Raw genomic sequence first — 20,613 nt, 5'->3', positions numbered from 1 at the left:
TCGTTAATTTCTTCTCACATATTGTCATAAGTTCAAAGGTTGATGAAATTGCTTGATTAAGTTGGTTGATAATCGATAAATAAGGAGGTTGATCATCAAAAATATTGATTAACAATTACAATTGTTAATAGTCCATAAAAGTTTCAATACTCTAACTACGATTTATGCTTCAAATACAATAAAAAAATTGAGTTTGTCAACTAACAATAAAAAACCGACGGAGTTATAATAATAATATAATAATAAGAAGAAAAAGTGAGGAAATGACCTCAATTTTAATTTATATAGCCGGAAAGGGCTCTTTTTGTATTGAAAGTGTTTTCAAACAGCAATCCATTGCAACAATACGAATACGGCGAATCCGTGTAAGGGCTACAAAAATGACTAATTTTGGCTATAAGCTTGTGCCAAATGATTTAGGGAGTAATAATATCAAAAACTTAAACATTAATCTACTTTCCTACACTTGAAAGCCCCGATCCCTCACATTTCTTCTCCTCTCTCGACATCTCTCGCGCGCGCACACAACCAGCGGGCGGCGTGCTGTCGTCTCTGCATGTGATTCTCTCCATCATATCAACCAATTGCTCAGTTCCTCTCATTCTTCTATTCACAGGTTCGTTTTTTCACTCCCTCTCTCTGTATGTTTCCGCTTATCATTTTCTCTCTCTCTATTGAATAGCAACATATGCATCCGTACGGCGCATGGTTTTGAGTATAGTTGCTATAACCCTAGCCATAGGACTGGTGGAATTTGGGTAAAGTCCTTTAATTCCCTTGAACTCCGAGCTGTGGCGGGTGAAGAGTTGATGGTATATTTGGCCCAAACCTAGTACTTGTCTGAAAAAGTACATTTAATATATTTAAATTATTAATTTAGAACTCATCAACTCAAAAGGGCTAGAATCCAGAACCCATAAACTTAAAATTCTTGATCTGCTGGCTAAAAGTATAGATTAATAACCAGTATTGGGAAGAAATACGCTCGAATTAAACTGAATGGATATGTAGGACTCCAACTAGTTCGAGATGAGGTATAGTTCATTGATTAACTGATGAACTCTGATAAAGAAAAGCATCAATTAGGCTTTCTTCTCATTTCTCTACGCTTGTAATGTAACATGAAAGGAGTACTTGTAATACCAGTTTCATATGCATACAACAAGAACAACATACCCAATGTAATCCCATAAGTATAGTCTCGGGTAAATGTGTACGCATACCTTACCCCTACCTAATGTAGGTAAAGAAGTTGTTTCCGATAGATCCTCGGCTAAGGCAAGCATAATCACATCATTACAGAAAAAGAAATATTGTACTAATAAAGAAGAAAAGGAAGCAGTAACAACAATAAGACAATAATAAAACCGAAGCAGAAGCAACATTAGGTAGTATTAGAAATCTAAGAAAAAAGGAAATATTAGAATAGTAACAGAACTACTGGTATGGAAACGAAGTATACTCGACTACCTACTAACCTTCTACCCTGATTTCCGACTTCCATACCCTCATATCAAGGGTCATGTCCTGGGTAAGCTGAAGATATGCCATGTCCTGCTTAATCACCTCTCCCCAATACTTTTTCATCCTACCTCTACCTCTATTTAACCCCGCCAATGACATCCTCTTATGCCTCTTCATTGGGGGCTCTGTGCATCTTCTCTTCACATACTTGAACCATTTCAGCCTCGTTTCCCGCATCTTATCCACCACGGAGGCCATTCCCACATTTTCCCGAATATCTTCATTTTGGACCATATCTCTCCTAGTATGCCGACACGTCCATCTCAGCATCCTCATGCATACTTTTTTAAAAATAAACCTGAATTGATCAGAATGGATATAGAGGATTCATGTAGCAGACCCCAACTAATTTGGACTCGTGGAATAAGATATTAGATATGGAACTTAATATTTGAATTTACGGCATTTTTGGATTGATAGAGGAAAAAGAGGGACTAGGGAATTAAATATGAGGCACAGAGCTTTCTTTTTTATTTCACTTTCTTAGTAGTGCAAATATTAATGTCGTTTAACTGGACCAATAGTGGCGCCCTAACCACATTTATTGTTGTTATATTTTACGTACTTTATATTGCATCTCCAAGCCATATGCCCTTATGGTTCTCAAATTATGAATGAAAGTGACGCGAGTAACTTCTAATTGTTTATTAGTGGAATGAAATGGGCCCGAATAGAAGGAATGGATATAGAGGATTCATACGTCTAACCTAAACTAGTACTATGAAATTGCAAAAGTAAGAGATATTGGTGAGTAGTGCGTTAATATATGGCGATTCTTTTGTTCCCAGTTTAATTTGTCTTTTTCACCTATCAAGGGTCAATTTGACCTATTTTATATGCGAGCCACATTTAATTTCTCTTTGAAAATATTTTTTCCAGTTCAAAAAAATTTCTCTTTGAAACTATTTTTTTAGAGACTTGGAAACTACCTGGGAACTATTATGAGTTTCATACTACTGCATTTGAAAAGATGGTGTGAACTACTATGAATTAGTTTAACTCTAGGGAGATGAGAGTAACCATCATCCTGCGGCAAGGGAGCGTCTTCTTAAGTGGACATGCATTTCCTTTGTCATTGTATTCCATTATGAAAGAAGACCTTAATCTTTTCCTGTAACTTTATATTGCTTACCTTATCAAGAAAGAAAAACCTTTCCCTGTAACTGTTCCTCCCTCTCTCTCCTTCCCTCTCTCTTCTTTTCTTTTAAATTTGAAATAAAACATGACATCTCAACCAAATAGACGAGAGCAAAAAATAAAAATAAAAAAAGAAAAGAAGAAAAAACTCAAAGAAGCGGCAATAAAGTATCAGACCTTTTATTTCTTCAAGTAATTTTTGCAGTGAAATGGCATCCCCAGCTTGGCTGCCCCAGGAAATGCAGTCTTCAAGTTCACAAACATCTGGTATGAGTTTAGCAACTGGAGAACCAACTACAAGCTCTTCGACTCCAAATGCAGATTCAACTCAGGAAGCGGTCCAAGGGAAATTTATCCCCCCTCCTGGATATAGCGCTGGTCGGGCTTCTTTCTCTTATGTGAATGCTAGTGTCCCTTCTGGAAGCTCTCAACAGTCATCTTCAAGTCCTGTTAGTCAAATTTTTACATTTTTTATTTCTGGAGATGCAGTGGTTTCAACTGGAGAGAACTATGAATTACTTGGCTTTCATTGCAGGTCATTCCATCAACTTCCTCAGGTTCTTCAGCATCGCTCCAACCTCCCATTCCCGGCCAGTCTGCAAATGTTGGCTCTTCATTTTCATACAACATTTCACATGCTGATAACAATTTCTCCCGTGGCCTACAGTTCTCGACTAGCCCATTGAGGGTTAGTTTCTGTTGATTGATGACAGTAATATTACACCAACATTTTGGCTAATACATATTGTCAGAACGTGTTATATGTTGTCAGTGGCTGTAGTTTTTTTTTTGGTGGTGGTGGTGATGGGGGGATAGGTTCATATGAGGACTACTCTTTTCTATTGCATGGCCAAGCCTATTATAGTGGTAAGTTTGTGTAACATGTGTATATTAGGCCCAGGTAAATGTTCAGTGGGTAAATCTAACACGGATATGTCTAAAAGCCTGAAGCTGGGGTTGAATCTTTGACCTGTAATCCTGCAATTATCAGAATAAGAGTAAGTGAAGTTAGCTGGACATTGTAGGATGTAGCGTTGTGAAGAACGTGATGTGTACTTTAGGATGTGTGTATTGAGTCCTTCATACAGGAAAACAATATTTTGAAGGTATGGGCTTCAAAACAGTAAAGCAAATATGGAGAAGAGATTCTTTTTTCAATAAGAAATAAATGAATGGCAAGTTATAAGAATTGCTCCTAGATACCTTTGCATTCTACCTCGGGTTTCATTTGGTTTAGAAGTGCATTCTACAATTCAGGAAGAGCACAATTGCTGTCCAAAATCAAATTACTTAGAAACTTTACATGGACATTTAAAGATTGCTAATCCATAAAAAGGTACTTATTGGTTCCTTATAAAAAAGGTACTTATTGGTTTTGCTCTTTATTTTGTGCATCTCTTAAGAAGATAAGATTTAACAGATCCAAATACTAGAAGTCCTTGATTGCAGTATGCTATTTCATTTATGTGATTTTTCCTATGAAGCTATGTGTTTCTGTCTGATTTAGCTTTTAAAGCAGTTGGCAACTTTGTTCATATTAATTCTAAAGACAATATGTTGCTTTCTTTTGAATGTCCTTTTTGGGTAGTTTTCTTTAAAAGATTGCTGTGAAATATCTGTTACTTTTTGCTTCCCCTCATCCTCTGCTGCTGGCACGCGTGGGGGATGCACTGTTGTATTGGGGTCATGAATTATTAAAGTCTTAATCTTATTAGGCGGTCCAAGTCATCATTTGCACAATCAACTTTCCCACTAATTATAAAAACCGTATTCATGGATTTTCCTAGGATCGTGTCTTCAAGTAACTGCTCTTTTTTTCTTAATTTAATTTTTACCTTTTGCTGGGATTGACTTGTGTCTGACTGGACCTATTGGTTTGTGGCAGCCTGTTTCTCCTAATCAACTAGTGGATGTAAAGAATTCATCTCCTGCAGCATCATTGCAGCCTCCTCTTCCTCTGGTGTCTACAAGGTTAAGCTCATTCATACCTGGAAGTGCTGCACCTGCAGCCTCCCCGTTAAGTGGTTCGAACTTATCTTTCAATGGAAGTCCTCAAATGGTGCAGACTGATCAAACAATGAAACCAGTATGTGTTATTACAAAGCTATGTCCCTTGAAGTAAAAAGATTAGCTGGTCTAACATATATAAAATGAAATCCAGAGCTTTTTCTATTGTAAGCAAATTGAAACAACTGTTCATGACTTCACATCTGATTGATCTTATTCTAGTTGCAGAATAGAAGAGTTGACATTGCACACGAAATGGGAGCAATGACTTCTCCACCTTCTGTCATGCAGTCTTTTTCACAGGCTGGTCACATGAGTTCTGGTTCTTCGACAGCTGCATTTCCAACTTCTCATTTGGGCTCTCCAAATATAAGAATGCCCCACGCACCTCAATTTCAGGTTCCAGCTGGAGTGCCTAGGAGTCCTGTTACTCCTGGTCCTCCTGGTCTTGGTCCAGTTATACCTTCATCTTCCAACGTGACTGCTACAGCCTCACCTGGAGGTCCTTCTTTATCCTTAAGGCCCAATGGGCCTCCTGTTCCTGTTCTGGCCAATCCACCTGTTCAGCAACAAATATACTCTCCCTATCTTTCTGCCTCTCCTATGGCCCCAACTCAGGGACCTTGGTTGCAGCCTTCACCTGTCACTACCATGCTAAGACCGCCATTTCCATCACACCCCGCAGGTTTTGCTGTTCCCTTTCCTTTGTCAGCTACTGGTGCACCACGTTCTTCAGCGACATTGCCCGACACTCGCCCTCCTGGTGTCGCCTCAGTGGCAACTCCACCTGGAGTGCCGACTACTGCTACCCAGTCAATCCCTGCTTTAGGGTTGCAGCCAGAATTACCTCCTGGAGTTGGTATGCATATAGTCCATGCCCAGAAGAATCTTTTCTTTAATGATTTCCTCTCTATTTATCCATTCTTCATTTCACAGCATATGGCCTTTCCTTCCCATTTTTCTCCTTTTCAGACAGCGCTAAGCATGTAAATGATGCTGACACTATAGAAGGAGCTCCAACCAGTGAACAACTGGAGACCTGGACTGCTCACCGGACTGAAACAGGAGCCATATACTACTATAATTCTTTGACTGGAGAATCTACTTATGAGAAACCTGCTGGCTTTAGCGGAGAGGTATGAATATCACTTTCTGTCTTTAACTGTGAAGCAGGTGCTTAATTAGTAGGTGTATTCTTCATCTGGAAATGGCTAATGGCAATCTAGTAGAGTACTAGATTTCTTTTAAGGCCTGTAGGTCAGGGCGCTGCCTAAATGAGTTACCTAGCTGATAGTTCTATTAAATTTTTACTCATAGCTCTTCTAGATCTTCTTTCTCTCATGAGGATGCTACTTTCTTCCCTTGGAGTTCCCTCTTTTGATGAAACTAAGATGATAAAGAAACAAGAGGTCTTGTCTCCCTTTCCACTTCTTATATTAGCATTAGTCTTTCTACTTCTGATTCTCTTCTGATAAATGTCTCTTCTTCAGAAAATTTTGTACAAGGAGTATACGCTTGGCCATTTTTACTTGCAAATCTTTCTTCCCTTCTGAACGATTCAAAGGTCATGTAACTTATCCTCTTGCTTCTTGTTTTTTGGAAAAAAAAATCTCTAATTAATTTGTGATCCATGGTCATCTTAGAAGCACCAAATCCTTGACTGTTTTACATGCAATAAAAGCAAAAGTGATATGCTTTCATTCACGTCATCTGGTTGTGATTTTTGAGTATTCTTGATAACATGTGTTTCTTTGTCCTCAGTTTATTTTCTTCTTTGGTGATGACTACTGTTGTTTAGAAGAAGCAAGAGTGTGGAACTTTTGTGTAGATGATCATTTTTTGGCTTGGCTATGGTTAATTTCGCTACTGGGTGGTTCTAGAACTTTCAATTCCATTATCTATATCGGCATTGCTCATGAATTTTAACTACAATAATCTGGCTGTGGCCTACCTTTGTCACTGTTCGCCCTTTTTATTTATTAGAGTAATTGCCTTCTTTATTCACACATTTTTAGTCATCCATGCATGTCTGTCACTCTGTCTACAATAGCACCTGACAACAGCGTTTTTCCCCTTCTGGTGCAGCCGGCCAAAGTCGCTGCGCAGCCAACTCCCGTTTCATGGTAAATCTTTATAGTAATAATAAGTTTATTGACCTGTACTATTGTGTTTTGTTTTTCTAAATAAATTCATTATGTTTGTGTGAATGCACCCTCGTATCTGATGACTTATTCTACATAGTCCGACTGCTTAAGCATATTCGTGTACATGCGATGTTCTTCAAGCGCACAAGCAGAAATAGTGATCTGTTGGAACATGCATATTGAGAATGTAAATATTTTACTCGAACATTATATGCTAGCTGGGAGTTCATTAACTTGCCATTTTTGTATGTTGGTGAACACTTGCAAGTTTGCTCAAGTTATACTGGATCAACTAGCCCTTATTATCCTATAGGAAAAGACTACCCATCTTCATCTGTAAATGGATGATAACCGATAATATGCCGGCAGGGATCTGTCAATGAGCTCAATACACCATTGCTTTCCAGAGAAATCTGTGCTCCTTGCATTCTCAGATTCTTAGGCTTCATGATTCATGAGTGTCTGCATATGATGCTTCTCCTTTGTTTCTTTCCATTGTATGATGTTTCTCATTGCCTGTGCTATCAGTTTGCATCTTGTTCTGGTCTGAAATTTCTTTTCAATCTTTATAAACAATCAAAACAAAATTCTTTTCGGTCATTGTATGCTGCAATTTGTCTTTCTGAAAACTTTTGAACTTTTCTTCAGTTGAATTATTAGCTGCAATAAGTTATATAAATCTTCTTTAACATAGGGACTAAGTTCTTGCAACTGTAATCTTGTACATACACTGCACCATCTTAGTGCGGAAACTCATTATTACAACTTCTTACTTACCTATCCCTACACACAAACACACACACACACACACACACACAAAAAGATCTTAGTCCTATGTGGACAACTGAACATATCTAATTTTGTATTCAATACTTCGAGGAGGGTGTATGCCATGCATGCATTCTAGTGTTGATAAGAACAGTTTATTTGGAAATCAAATGGAGTAAAAGTAAAATAGAGGACTACTCAATCTGGATACTACCAAGCAAAAGGGAATGTTCAGCTAAAGGGTAAAGCCTTAAATAATTGGCAATAGCTAGCTAGCTTTTATTCCTTGTTAAACTTCATAGTTCAGCAAGATCCTTAGAGCAAGTTTTAAGCAACTGTGCCTCTTGAACCGAGATTTGCTTTTATCTTTTGCTTTTCTTAGATCAATGCCAGTAATTAGCACATACATCAAACTTCATTAATTGTTCTTCGTGATGACGTGAACAACAATATGCTTCGTACACCGGGCTGCCCTTTATTCAGTACTGGTACGGGTGTCTCTACAGAGGTTAGAATGAAGGATTACATGGAGTTCAATTCTCTCCATCATAGAACTGATTAATAATGTCATTAACAAGAGATTTGATTAAAAGTGTAAGCCTGGGTTGTCTCGTGAAGGGTGTCTATTGTAGAATGATTTGGCCAGAACAGTAGTTGCTGTACCACCTTGGTACTCTATTGATAAATTTTTACCCTACTTATTGGAAAAAATAAAAAAAAGATTTGGGCAGAACATCAGTAAGGAGTATACTTCACTTTGGATTCATGCCCGTTTGATGCCAGAATATTACCCTGTTTTCTTGTTGGAGTAGCAGTTAGTCCTTGGGAGTTTCACCGCCCATGTTTCATTGTGTAAATCAATTCTATGATGAGTTTATCGCTTGATCTTTAAGTTTTCTCTTTCCTTTTTGCTTTCTTACTTGTCTTTTTATGAAAGTTTCTTTTCATAAACAAATATTACTCGAGCTCTGCAGTTCTTGTTTGCAAGCATCTATTAATGCTGAAGCAAGCTTTACCAGCTCTACTAACCATTCCAACTTGTTAACCTATAATCAGGGAAAAGTTGGCTGGTACAGATTGGGCATTGGTTACTACCAATGATGGACAAAAATACTACTATAACACTAAAACAAAGGTATGGTCAATCACCTTATTCTTTTCTCTACAAAGAGGTTGACTCTCATTAATTTTGTTTCATTTGGCATGCATCTTTTGGCGTAGAATGGCCTGAGGTCTGAAATAGTCTATCAAAACATATTGGATGTTCTTTCCCTCCCTTATCAGATACATTTTCAGGTCCATGTAGGATAGTACCAACCATCAACTTCCTTTCGTATGATTTTAAGTCTACCATGTTCCCCTTCAATCATCATAGTTTCGTAGTTGCTGGCAGATGCATGTTGAGGTCAATGTAGGACATTACCAAACCATCTCAAGCAATTTTCTCTCCTATCCTCTGTGTGTGCTGCTTGCGCCTTCTGGTGTGATCATTTATGGCTTGTCTAATATTGTATTTAGTGCTATCTATCTTAACATTTGCATTTTTGTGAGACTCATCTTGTGATGTGTTGGTCCTTGAGGCCTAACTTTCGCTCCCTGTAACAGTGGCATAGCCACACTATTCCAAGGGTGGTCAAGCGAACACCCTTCGTTGGAAAATTATACTGTTATATAGATCAAATGCTACTTTATATGGGTATATCTTACATTTTGAACACCCTTAACATAATTGAGTGAGGTAGTCCAGTGGTCTAGGGTGTTCAAAGTGGGGTATTGTTCACAAGCTCAAATCCCTGTCTAAACATTTTATTTGCCCATTGTGTTTGCCAAAACTAAACGGAAACCACTGTATGAGGTTTATTTGACTCTTTTCAATCTAAAAGATTTCCTAATAAATAACTCTTAAAACTTAAGTTTTGCGTAAAAACAAATAACTAATCTTAAAAGTAGTTTTAAAATAAAAAACTGTTTCTTACACAAATTTTGTAATTTAAAAGTCAAGCTCTACAAAAATTTCTTCAACAAAAGCTCTCCGCATACTACAAACCCTCTAGACTTTCTCTTTCCTTTTGTTTTATGCTTACTTTAGTAAAATTTCTATTGTGGTCTTTTTTATGTTAGTTTTGATTTATAAATTTATAGTTCTATTACAAGTGTTTTTATTGTTTAACTAAATGTTGCGTAGTTTGATATAAAAATTTTGGTGCACCCATTCATCGTAAAATAAGTAAATTATTGACTCCTTTAAAGTTTGAACACCCTTGGCGAGATTCCTGGTTACGCCATTGCCTTGTAAAGTTGCTGGTCAATCATTCTATAGAAGTTGCCTTGCACCTTGGTAGGTAGTTATACTCCTATCGCCCAACACTCTCGTAGCACTTTTCCGTTTCAACTGTTCTATTTTAGTTCTATGTGTTATATATTCATCTATTATACCCTTCTCCTAGAATGCCGAGCCCAGATATCTAATTGCCAGTATTTAGGTGTGTAATCTCACTTGACCTTCACGTTGCTTATGCGAGCCAACTTGCAGTGGGTATATTCTTAATTTTACAGACATGCATATGGAGGTCTATGTAGGACATAACTAGTACTAGCAAATGGGCGGGTCGGATAATACGGTTACGGCATTTCTCTTTTTTTTTTTTGATGAAGTAATAAGTTTTCATTAAAGGCATCAAGAAGATGCAGACAAAAATTTACAAGAAGGAAAAAGTTGACTGCTTAGATACAAAGATTAATCTATAACTGGAGAGCATACACCTTCCAAAAGTTGTTCACAGCTAGATACAGGAGATTGGTTAAGCCAGCTAAATAAATCCACTAAACATTTAGCTTTAAGAGCATGATTTGAAGTTGAGATCCCATCAAAACACCTACGGTTTCGTTCCTTCCATATACACCAAAAGATTGAGGCAGGTACCATTAAGTCATTTTGATGGGTTTTCCAACTTTCCAAGAACACCAACTTTCATAGGCATCTTTGATGGAGCTAGGCATGACCCAGGCTATCCCAAAAATTGACAGGAACATGTTCCAAATGTCTGCTGCTACTGGACAATGCAAAAACAGATGTCTCACACTCTCGAGGTTCATTCTGCACATGTAGCATCTATTTACAGTCTCTCTTGCTTAGATTGTCTTGGGTAAGACAAGCTTCATACAAAGCTAGCCAGCAAAAACAGATCACTTTGGGAGGTAGCTTTGTCTTCCAGATTAGCTTCCATGGCCAGTTGTCAATCAGTTCTTTGTTGGAGCACAAGAGAGCATATCCTTTCTTGACTGTAAAATCACCCTTGACAGAGTCCCCCCATTGAATACTATCCCTGGCATGTGGATTGATAGTGACCCCTGCTAATTTAGCATATAGCTCCATTAGTTCAGTCAGCTCCCAGTCTTGAAAATTTCTTCTTAAGAGAGGTTCCCACACATTGTTGTTCCAGTTCCGATCTACATAGGATCCCTGATTGCCGATCTACATTTCTATTTTTTTTACCACCTTTTCTACAAGGCTGAAATTCTTAGAAGACTCCATCTTTTGTTTCAAAGAAAACTGTAATGGATATATACACTGTTGATTAAGCTAAGCTTGACAGACTGTTCGTTAGTTAAATAAAATGTGACTCAAGGCATGACTTGTTCTCGTTACACAAGATTTTTGATTTTGTAGTTTGTTACACTCAATAAATTAATAATATAGGGGCTTGTACAATTGAAAAGTAGCCTTTATCCCTTATTTCTTTTGGTGCACCCATGAAGTTCCTCTTCGTTTAGATGATTGGGTGCTATTTGTAGAGAATCATATATTTATGTACTCTACTTTTTGGTATACCCCTTATATACAGGTTTTATGCCCTAACTTGTTCAATAAAATTTATTACCTCATCAAAAAAAATAATTTGGGGCACATTGGCCTTTTTACTACTGGGAAAACCTTACAAATGTTGGTTGAATAGTGTCTTGTAGTACAACATTCAGCCCTATGCTCAAATAATATTTAGTTGGGCAACTTTTTAGATAATAGTATAAATAATATTAGTTTTAGTGAAGCACAGTGAAGTGCTGATTTCTTTGACTTTCAGTTTCTGATTCTTGAATCACAATAACAGTTAACTTTTTTAGTATCCATTAAGTTTAGCAGAGACGAAACTCCGAAAGCAGCAACTGTATAAAATTGGAGAATGTTCCAAAATGGTTGTTTAAGAGCTGTCGCACGTCATCTTAAAACATTTTTGTTATGGTTTTTGATATATTACTTCAATTTTTTGATACAAAAGATTATAACGATAATATATTTAAAAACGAAATTCACAATAAGGATAGCTTTTACTGTGTACTAACAAAATAAAGAAGTTCTCTTTGTTCCATTCAGTTCCTTATAAAAAAAAATTCCACCACAACTACACAAAACTCCAAAAACGTCTGAATCTCCTTGGCAACCATACCACGCTCCTTCAAATCATCCTTAATGAGAAATTGAGTTGTACATTCTGACATTGATTCTTGGTGAATTAGTTCAAAGACAGTAAACGTAACTGAATACTTTTTCTAATGTCCTTTTTCCTTGTATGCCTTCTTACCCAGTTAAGCAGCTGGCAAATTCCTAATGACGTGACAGAGTTGAAAAAGAAGCATGAGGCTGATGCTTTGCAGGCTCAATCAACGTCAATGCCAAATGCTAATGCATTAACTGAAAAAGGATCTTCTCCTATTAGTTTGAGCATTCCTGCTGTTAATACAGGTGGTCGTGATGCAACAACTCTAAGATCTTCAGTTGTTCCAGGATCTTCTGCACTAGATCTTGTAAAAAAGAAGTTAATGGATGCTGGTGCTACGGCTGCTGCTTCTTCACCAACCCCAGCCTCTTCAGGAGTAATATCATCGGAACTAAATGGATCAGAAGCACTTGAATCTACAGCCAGAGCTCCACAAAAAGAAAATAGCAAAGATAAGTCAAAAGAAGCTAATGACAATGGCAATATGTCTGAGTCCTCTTCAGATTCAGAAGATGATGAGAGTGTACCAACCAAAGAGGATTGTATCATCCAATTCAAGGTATCTTTTTCCTTCTCTCTTTTGGAGATTTTGCTACTTTATACCAATTCTAGTTTGCTGTTTTTCATGACTTTATGATGTAAATTTTATGCATATACAAGTACATTCATCTATATACTTTTGTTCTACTTGTATATCTAGTTTCTGTTGACATTTTTCCCAGAATATTTATTTTGATGCTAACATGTTCTAGATACTGGTTTCTAACTTAATTTGCTGTTAGGAACAAAGAAAAGACTTGGCCTATTCCTTCTCACCTCCACCTGAGTGCTAACATTAAAACCCTTTTGTTTCTAGTACTTTTTCTATGACCCATGCATCAATGTTCCTCCAAAACATGATTTGCGTAGTGTGGAGGTGATTAAATTTACACCTCCTTCAGATATAGGTTAGATTCTTGAAGTATTAATATCATCCCACCACGAATTACTTAAGCCTTTTTTTTTTGATGAAGTAAGTGGTGTATTGATGACAAAAGCATCCAGTGGATGCATGTATTACAAAATAAAAGAAGACATCAGCTCCTAAGAAGAGAGCAACAAAAAATCTATCATAAGACTAGAGGGCTGATAAATTCCATAAATTGGTCAGAGTTATACATAGGGGAGAGTTTAACCCAACAAAAAAGAGTGACCCAACATCTAGCCTTGAGTAGGTATCTAGCAGGTGAGATGCCATCAAAGCATCTTTGATTCCTTTGTGTCCATAAGCACCAAAAAATAGCAGCAGGAACCATAGATCAGATTTTCTTGATGGACTTCTCAACTTTCCATGAACTCCAACTCACAAAAACTTCCTTGACACTGCATGGCATTGTCCAACGCAAACCAAAAAGTGAAAGAAACATGGACCATATGTCTGTTGCAACTGGACAGTGAAGAAATAAATGGTTGATTGTTTCAGAGTTGCTTTGGCACATGTAGCATCTGCTAGCAAGCTGAAAACCCCTTCGGATGAGATTGTCATGGGTTAGGCATGCTCCATTTAGGGTTATCCAGCAAAAAGCACTGACCTTTGGAGGCATTTTTGTCCTCCAAATTAGTTTCCAGGGCCACTGATCAATCATTTCCTTCCTGGAGCTTAAGGTTTGATGATGAGCTTAATATTTTGAGGTGTATAATTTATGTTTGCTCCCTTGCTTTTCTATAAAAACTCTGCAAATCTTCTATGCATATGACCTCTTTTGGGAATCTGAGATACATTTGCAGATGTCCATGTTGTATTTCCACTGCTTATTTATTTCCTGTGTTCAACTCTCTTTTCAAGAGCTCTCTTTTTAACATTGCTCATAAAATGAAATGGAGGGAGTATACCTGTTCTACACTGAAATTACGCTACCAAAATAGGGGACTTGTGTCCTGCAATACTACTTAGGAACCCCCCCCTCCCCCAACACACACCCACACCCCCCTGGGGGCTTGCTTTCCAACATCCTCATGGAGTTATATTTGGGGTATAATATTTTTGATGCTATTGTCCTTCATAATATGATAACTCTTGATTTTAATTTTAGCTTTCTGGCATAGATACATATTCTTTCAAGTTTCCTACAGTTTTCTTCCCGGGTAAAGTAATAAAATTTCATTAAACAAAAGGGCTAGAACATGCCTGTATACAAGAAGTATACCAAAAAATAGAAAACCTTATAAGAATTCAAGCTTCCTACTATTACAGCTTGCTTTTGGGACATAAAAGCATTTCTTATAGTAGAACATGCCATCTTCCTAGTTTTGGAACATAAATACTTTAATTATTAACTGAGGTGCTTGATTTATCTTTTTTGTTATTTGTTGTAAGTTGGGATTCAACTATCATGGCATGTTTTATCTACGTCAAATTTGTTGGCAAATTGAGTTCCAAACTGGTTATTGGTGTACTTGGGACGACCATAAATCCTCCTGGCTGAGGCAGAGACAAAATTACATTCTTTAATTCGAATGGTCGTGCTTGATGACTTATTTGTTACTTCTGAGTGGAATAGAATGGAAACTATTTATTTTTTGTATCTGCGTGGAAAGGAATGGACCGGACACCACCTTATGAAAAAAAGAAGAAGTGATGAATGGGCAGAAATGGGATGGTTAGATATTGTGAGAAATAATACACTGGAAAATTATATTATTGATGTACTTTAATTGTAATACAAGCACCCCTATTTATAACAATACACAATACATACTCTATTCCTATTTCATGTGGGACTATGCTTATTTACATAATTATAATACAATCTTAACACTCCCCCTCAAGCCGGTGCATACATATCACATGTACCGAGCTTGTTACATACGTAACTAATATGAGGACCAATGAGGTAATTGGTGAAAATATTCAAGCTGATCATTCAACTTCACAAATTTTGCAGCAATATCTCCTGAGAGTATCTTTTCTCCGACGAAGTGATAATCAATCTCAATGTGTTCAGTTCTCCTATGGAACATCTGATTTGATGCAATATGAAGGGCGGCTTGATTATCGCACACAAGTTCCATCTGGTTGACTTCACCAAATTTCAACTCCTTGAGCAACTGTTTGATCCAAACTAGCTCACATGTTGCCATGCCATTGCTCGATATTTTGCCTCTGAACTAGACCGCATGACCACATTGTGTTTCTTACTCTTCCAAGACAACAAATTACCTCCTACTACAACACAATATCTGGACGTAGAACGTCTATCAGAAGGTGATCCTACCTAATTAGCATTTAAGCATCCAACGATCTGCTCATGGCCTCGATCCTCAAACAATAATTCTTTCCCTAGGGATGACTTGATATACTAGAGAATTTGGACAACTGCATCCCAATGACTATGACTATCACAGGGAGAATCCATAAACTGATTTACAACTTTGACAGGAAAGGAAATGTCAGGTCTAGTCACTCTGAGGTAATTTAACTTACCAATCAACCGCCTATATCTCGCAGGATCACTAAACGGCTCCCTTTGTCCTGGCTGAAGTTTAGAATTTGGATCCATAGGAGTGTCAACGGGTCTACGACCTGTTCTTGTCTCCTCAAGAATGTCTACGACATACTTCCGTTGTGAGATCACAATACCTGACCTAGACTAAGCAACCTTAATGCTTAGAAAATATTTTAATCTGCCTAGATTCTTAGTCTTAAAGTGCTGAAAGAGATGTTACTTCAACTTAGTAATACCTTCCTGATCATTGCCAGTAATGACAATATTGTCAACATAAACTACCAAATAAATACAGAGATTTGAAGCAGAATGCCTATATAACGCAAAGTGATCAGCTTCACTTTGAATTATGCCAAACTCCTGAATAACTGTGTTGAACTTATCAAACCAGGCTTGATGAGATTTTTAAGACCATAGAGTGACCGACGCATCGACATACCCGGCTACTACACTCTTCCTTAGCAACAAAACCTGATGGTTGCTCTATATTAACTTCATCCTCACGATTACCATGAAGAAAAGCATTCTTAATATCCAATTGATAAAGAGGCCAATGGCGAACAACAACCATGGATAAAAAGAGATGGACTAATGCTATTTTAGCCACGGGAGAGAAGTATCATTGTGATCAAGCCTAAAATATCCGAGTGTACCATTTGACAACATGGCGGGCCTTAAGCCCATCAATCTGGCTATCCGGACCAACTTTGAATGCATAAACCCAACGACAACTAACAATAGATTTACCTGAAGGAAAGGAACAAGCTCCCAAGTACCACTCGCATGTAAAGTAGACATCTCGTCAATCATAGTTGCCATCCTGGATGAGACAATGCTTCACTTCTAGACTTCGGGATAGAAACAGAGGACAAAGAAGATATAAAGGCATAATAGAGTGATGACAGACGATGATAACTTAAACCGACATAATGTGGATTAGGATTAAGTGTGGATCATATACCTTTTTGAAGCGCAATCAGTGGACTATAAGGAGACAAGTTCGTAGTAGGAGCAGGGTCAGGTTGAGGACGTGAATCAGCTGGGCCTGATGCTCGATGCAGACGCGATGATAAGTCAAAAGTGGTGTTCCTGTGCCTTGGTGTCTAGGAGGAGCAATACTAGATTCCTCAATGGTTGGTATGGGTAAGACTTCTATGGCTGAAGTCGGAAGGTGTAGAAGGAGCTGCAGTAAACTCCTCAAGAGTCTGTATAGGTAAGACCTAAGATATATCAAGGTGGTCAGAAAAGGTAAAGTAAAGCCGTGAAATTGAGAGGACAAGTATTCTAAGGCATTATTATTGCGAAAGATGCGAATAGAAAAGCCAACTGATTTTTATTTCAGCACAAAAACTCTGAAATATAGAAAACAACTCAGAACGATCTTTCATTAGGAAATCCAAGTGCATTTTGAGTAATCATTAATGAAACTAACAAAATAACGAAATCCTAAGGTGGAATGACTCTACTAGGACCCCATATATAAGAATGAACTTATGTTGACATGGTGGCTTGGACAGACTCTGCACGACTCTCAACATTATGCAAAAAGGTGGCTTGGGTATGTTTCCTAAGTTGACATGACTCACAATCTAATGTAGACAACTAGGCACCATCTTCTGAAGCTTGGATAAACTCGGATGTCCTAAACGTCTATGAATTAGGTATGGAGGATCTGTAACTGGATATGCTATGGAAGGATTGAGTGAGTCAAGATAGTAAAGGCTTTGTGATTCATGCCCTGTGCCAATCTTCTGTCCTGTACTGCTGTCCTGCATAACAAAAGAGTCATCAATAAAATATATACCATAATGGAGGCATGAGTCAACCGACTGACAGATGCAAGACTAAAATGACAGCCAGGGACATTAAGAACATAATCTAAAGTGACAAAGGATAAGGGATTAGCTTGTCCAACTACTTTTGCTTTTGTTTGGACTCCATTAGCTAAAGTAACATTGGGAAGAGACCGTAAATAAACAATATTTGACAAAAGTGACCTATGACCAGAAATATGATTAGAGGCGCCTAACTCCATGACCCACAGTTAGTAGACTGGGAAACGTAAGCAAAGGAATTACCAACAACTTGCTCGATACTGAAGGAACTTATTATATTCCCTTTTAGATAAAGAAAATCCATGGTTACTTGCGGTATCAGTTTGAGCAACATGAGCATTTTTAGATGGTTGACCATGCAAAGAGTAACACATCTTATGGGTGTGTCCAAGGCTCCAAGCTTATTACAATAAGAACACCTGGGTCGAGTCCTTCCAAAATGACCTCCTCCTCGTGTTTTCTCCCTGCTGAGATGCCTGATTTTCCACTGTTTGTGATGCGAGAACAGAGGAGTCAGCTGTTTGTGATAAGATCACTATATGACTGGCCGCTGCAGCAAGGCGGCGTTATTGAGTAGGGACATAGGGACTAGGCAAAATCTGGTCGTGTACTCAATCAAGGTCATTAGGAAGTCCAGCGAGTGTACGAACTAGAAACATCTTACGTCCGACAAAAGGTCCCACGCTCCGGCGAGTGGACCAGATGTCGCTGCAAAAAATTGTCTTCGATCGGCGCGTGAGAGTGCGTGAGGCCTCTACTGACGAGGATTCTTGTGGGGGTTTGGTCGCCGGGGGCTTGGGGACCTTGTGGTGGTGTTGGTTTTCACACAACACCAGTAGAAATTGATTTGACGTAAATCTACATTAGAAAGTCGCCGGAAATTGACACACGTCTACTGTCTGACTTTCCCGGATGTGCCTCACCCACGCTCTGATACCATGTGAGAAATAATACATGAGAGATTTATATTATTGATGTACTTTAATTGTAATACAAGGACCCCTATTTATAACAATGACAATACGTATTCTATTCCTATTCCATGTGTAACTAGGCTTATTTATATAACTATAATACAATCTAACAGATACTTAGACACAAAACAATTAGTATCTTTTGTATCTTCTCCTTTCTTTCTTTGCCGTTCGTTCCATCCAAACATACACTTGGTGAATTCAAAAGAGGTAGTCATTCATTGCAACCATCTAGGTTTTTTATAGTTATTCACAAACTTAATCAGAACTATCTTCTGATGTTGCTTCCTGTGTTTGATAGCAAGCCATGACCTTAAAGTCTTGGGCCCGAAGTGAATGTGAATGCTAAAAGTACCTGGTTTATACTTTATGCTTTTAAATTGATTATAACTTCGGAAAAGTTCGAGGTCCATTGGCACCCTCCAATGGTTCCTTTATTGTTATTCAATTAGCTTCAGCTTCTTTGCTGTAAGTACCCTGAAGATGGTTTTTGTGCATATCATCATTTTGTCTCTTGCTTTGCAATCGAATCTTTGTCTTGTGAGTCTTGTTCTTTTGGTTCTAAATGTATCCCGTGCATGTGAAATTTACAGGAGATGCTGAAGGAACGTGGGGTAGCACCATTCTCAAAGTGGGAGAAGGAATTACCGAAGATAGTGTTTGATCCACGCTTTAAGGTTCGTTGAAACTAAAGACTTTATGTGGGACTTAGTGGCCTTTTCTTCACCTCCTAAAAGACAGGTTTATCTCTATAAATCGTACATTTCCTACATTGCATGAACTTATTTTTGTGAATTAATGTCTCTAGTTTCCTGCATCAGCCAACTGAATGTCCTTTTAGAAATATTTTGTGCTTCCATCCTCAAGGAATGCAGTGCTTTCTTGGGTTGTATGTGGTAGCTGTAGGGGAATGAATAGCTTAGCTTTAGGTACTAGGTGGTTCAGAATTTGGTTATATTATCCATTTAACTAGAAGGTCCTTACTATTCTAACAAAAGCTGTTAGTCATTCAAAGTAGGCAGAATTTTGGTGTGTACAAACCAAAATTTTAAAAGTGAGATTAAAAAGGAGTAGGATATGTGGAGGACAACCTATCTCCAAGAAAGCTACAAGTTAAATGAAAAATTGGCTCATTTCCATTCTTTATGGTAGATGAGGCCTATTCACAACCCTAAAAAAGGGTAGCTGTGGCCTATTGCTTTAAATGGATTGGAGGAGGATGATCCTGGAATTTTCTTAACATTGCAGTCTTCCCGAGTACAGTGTACCCATGTGAAGAAAGTGCATCTCAGTTGTTGAGAATACTATACCAATACATTATTGTCAAAATTTGTGATTGTAGGCTTGTAGCCTTGTATGTGTCTCTCTTTCAAACTGATAGAGACATCGAGGCTTTTGAATTTTCAAACTGATAATGAATGCATCTTCTTAGTTTCTTGGTGCAAAGTGAAAGCTGTACATAACCTCAAAAAAAAAAGGAAAAAAGTGAAAGATGTACATAACAAAGAATTTTTCCTGGTCTAAATAATGAAATTACCTTCTGCTTCTATAAAGAAGCTCTCGGACATGTATTACTTGTCTTATTAGAAAAGTACATCTTTACCCTTATACATGGAAGATGCAATCAGTTGTCAGTTTGCCAGTCATTTTTCCAAAAGGTCTTTCTGGGATCAAACTAGGTCATGCCATGCACTTTCCCCTGGGCTGATGAGCTTTTTGGTTCTTAGATAAGGAGATTACGACCCATAACTTCAACCGACATGGGACACTAACACTCCCCAAACGTCCAGGGCTGGACATTTGTAGCATGGATAACAAAACATCAAGGCCCAAAATTGGATAAACCTGGGAATCTGGGATAGGGACGGTTTGGCTCTGATATGGTGATACTATGTTAAGAAAGTGGATCTTAAGCCTAACTCAACCTCAAAATCTAGCTCATGAGGCGAGGGTTGCCTAATACCATATGAGGAGACTACAACCCATATCCTGGACTAATGCGGGACACTAACCAAAATTATGTTGTTTTCATCGATTATCTGCAAGCTAATAACTTTTCTGAGATCTTGTCTCTTGTTCTGAGAGTAACTATATGGTCTGTTCATGATGTATGTATATCCTCTTCCAGGTTCAAAGCTGCCATATAGTCATTCATGCACATATCATGTTACTAAATGTTTTTTCCATCTCTTGTTTGTGGTGCTCTCTTCATTGCTTTCCTAAATAGCGGGTCTCCTTGTCCA

General features: G+C 37.9%; 1 protein-coding gene across 4 annotated transcripts in view; it reads left to right on the top strand.

The window, feature by feature from the left end:
- The first annotated feature begins 341 nt into the window (after positions 1-341).
- The window catches only part of LOC104224351 (pre-mRNA-processing protein 40C), a 34,454-nt gene continuing 14,182 nt past the window's right edge, over positions 342-20,613 (top strand). Inside the window, exons 1-10 of one of the 4 annotated variants that reach the window (XR_011406715.1) lie at positions 342-616; positions 2,867-3,110; positions 3,197-3,349; positions 4,547-4,747; positions 4,891-5,527; positions 5,641-5,804; positions 6,754-6,791; positions 8,637-8,715; positions 12,165-12,635; positions 18,964-19,047. Coding sequence is in view for 3 of the 4 variants with exons in the window: in XM_070171845.1 (XP_070027946.1) it covers positions 2,871-3,110; positions 3,197-3,349; positions 4,547-4,747; positions 4,891-5,527; positions 5,641-5,804; positions 6,754-6,791; positions 8,637-8,715; positions 12,165-12,635; positions 18,964-19,047 (2,067 nt within the window). In the remaining variant the exon portion in view is untranslated. The remainder of the gene's footprint in view (positions 617-2,866; positions 3,111-3,196; positions 3,350-4,546; positions 4,748-4,890; positions 5,528-5,640; positions 5,805-6,753; positions 6,792-8,636; positions 8,716-12,164; positions 12,636-18,963; positions 19,048-20,613) is intronic. The other 3 variants (XM_070171847.1, XM_070171846.1, XM_070171845.1) reach the window with 3 other exon arrangements.

This window comes from Nicotiana sylvestris, chromosome 4 (assembly GCF_000393655.2).
Source record: "Nicotiana sylvestris chromosome 4, ASM39365v2, whole genome shotgun sequence".
Taxonomy (NCBI): domain Eukaryota; kingdom Viridiplantae; phylum Streptophyta; class Magnoliopsida; order Solanales; family Solanaceae; genus Nicotiana; species Nicotiana sylvestris.
This window is presented reverse-complemented; position numbering and strand designations above follow the sequence as displayed.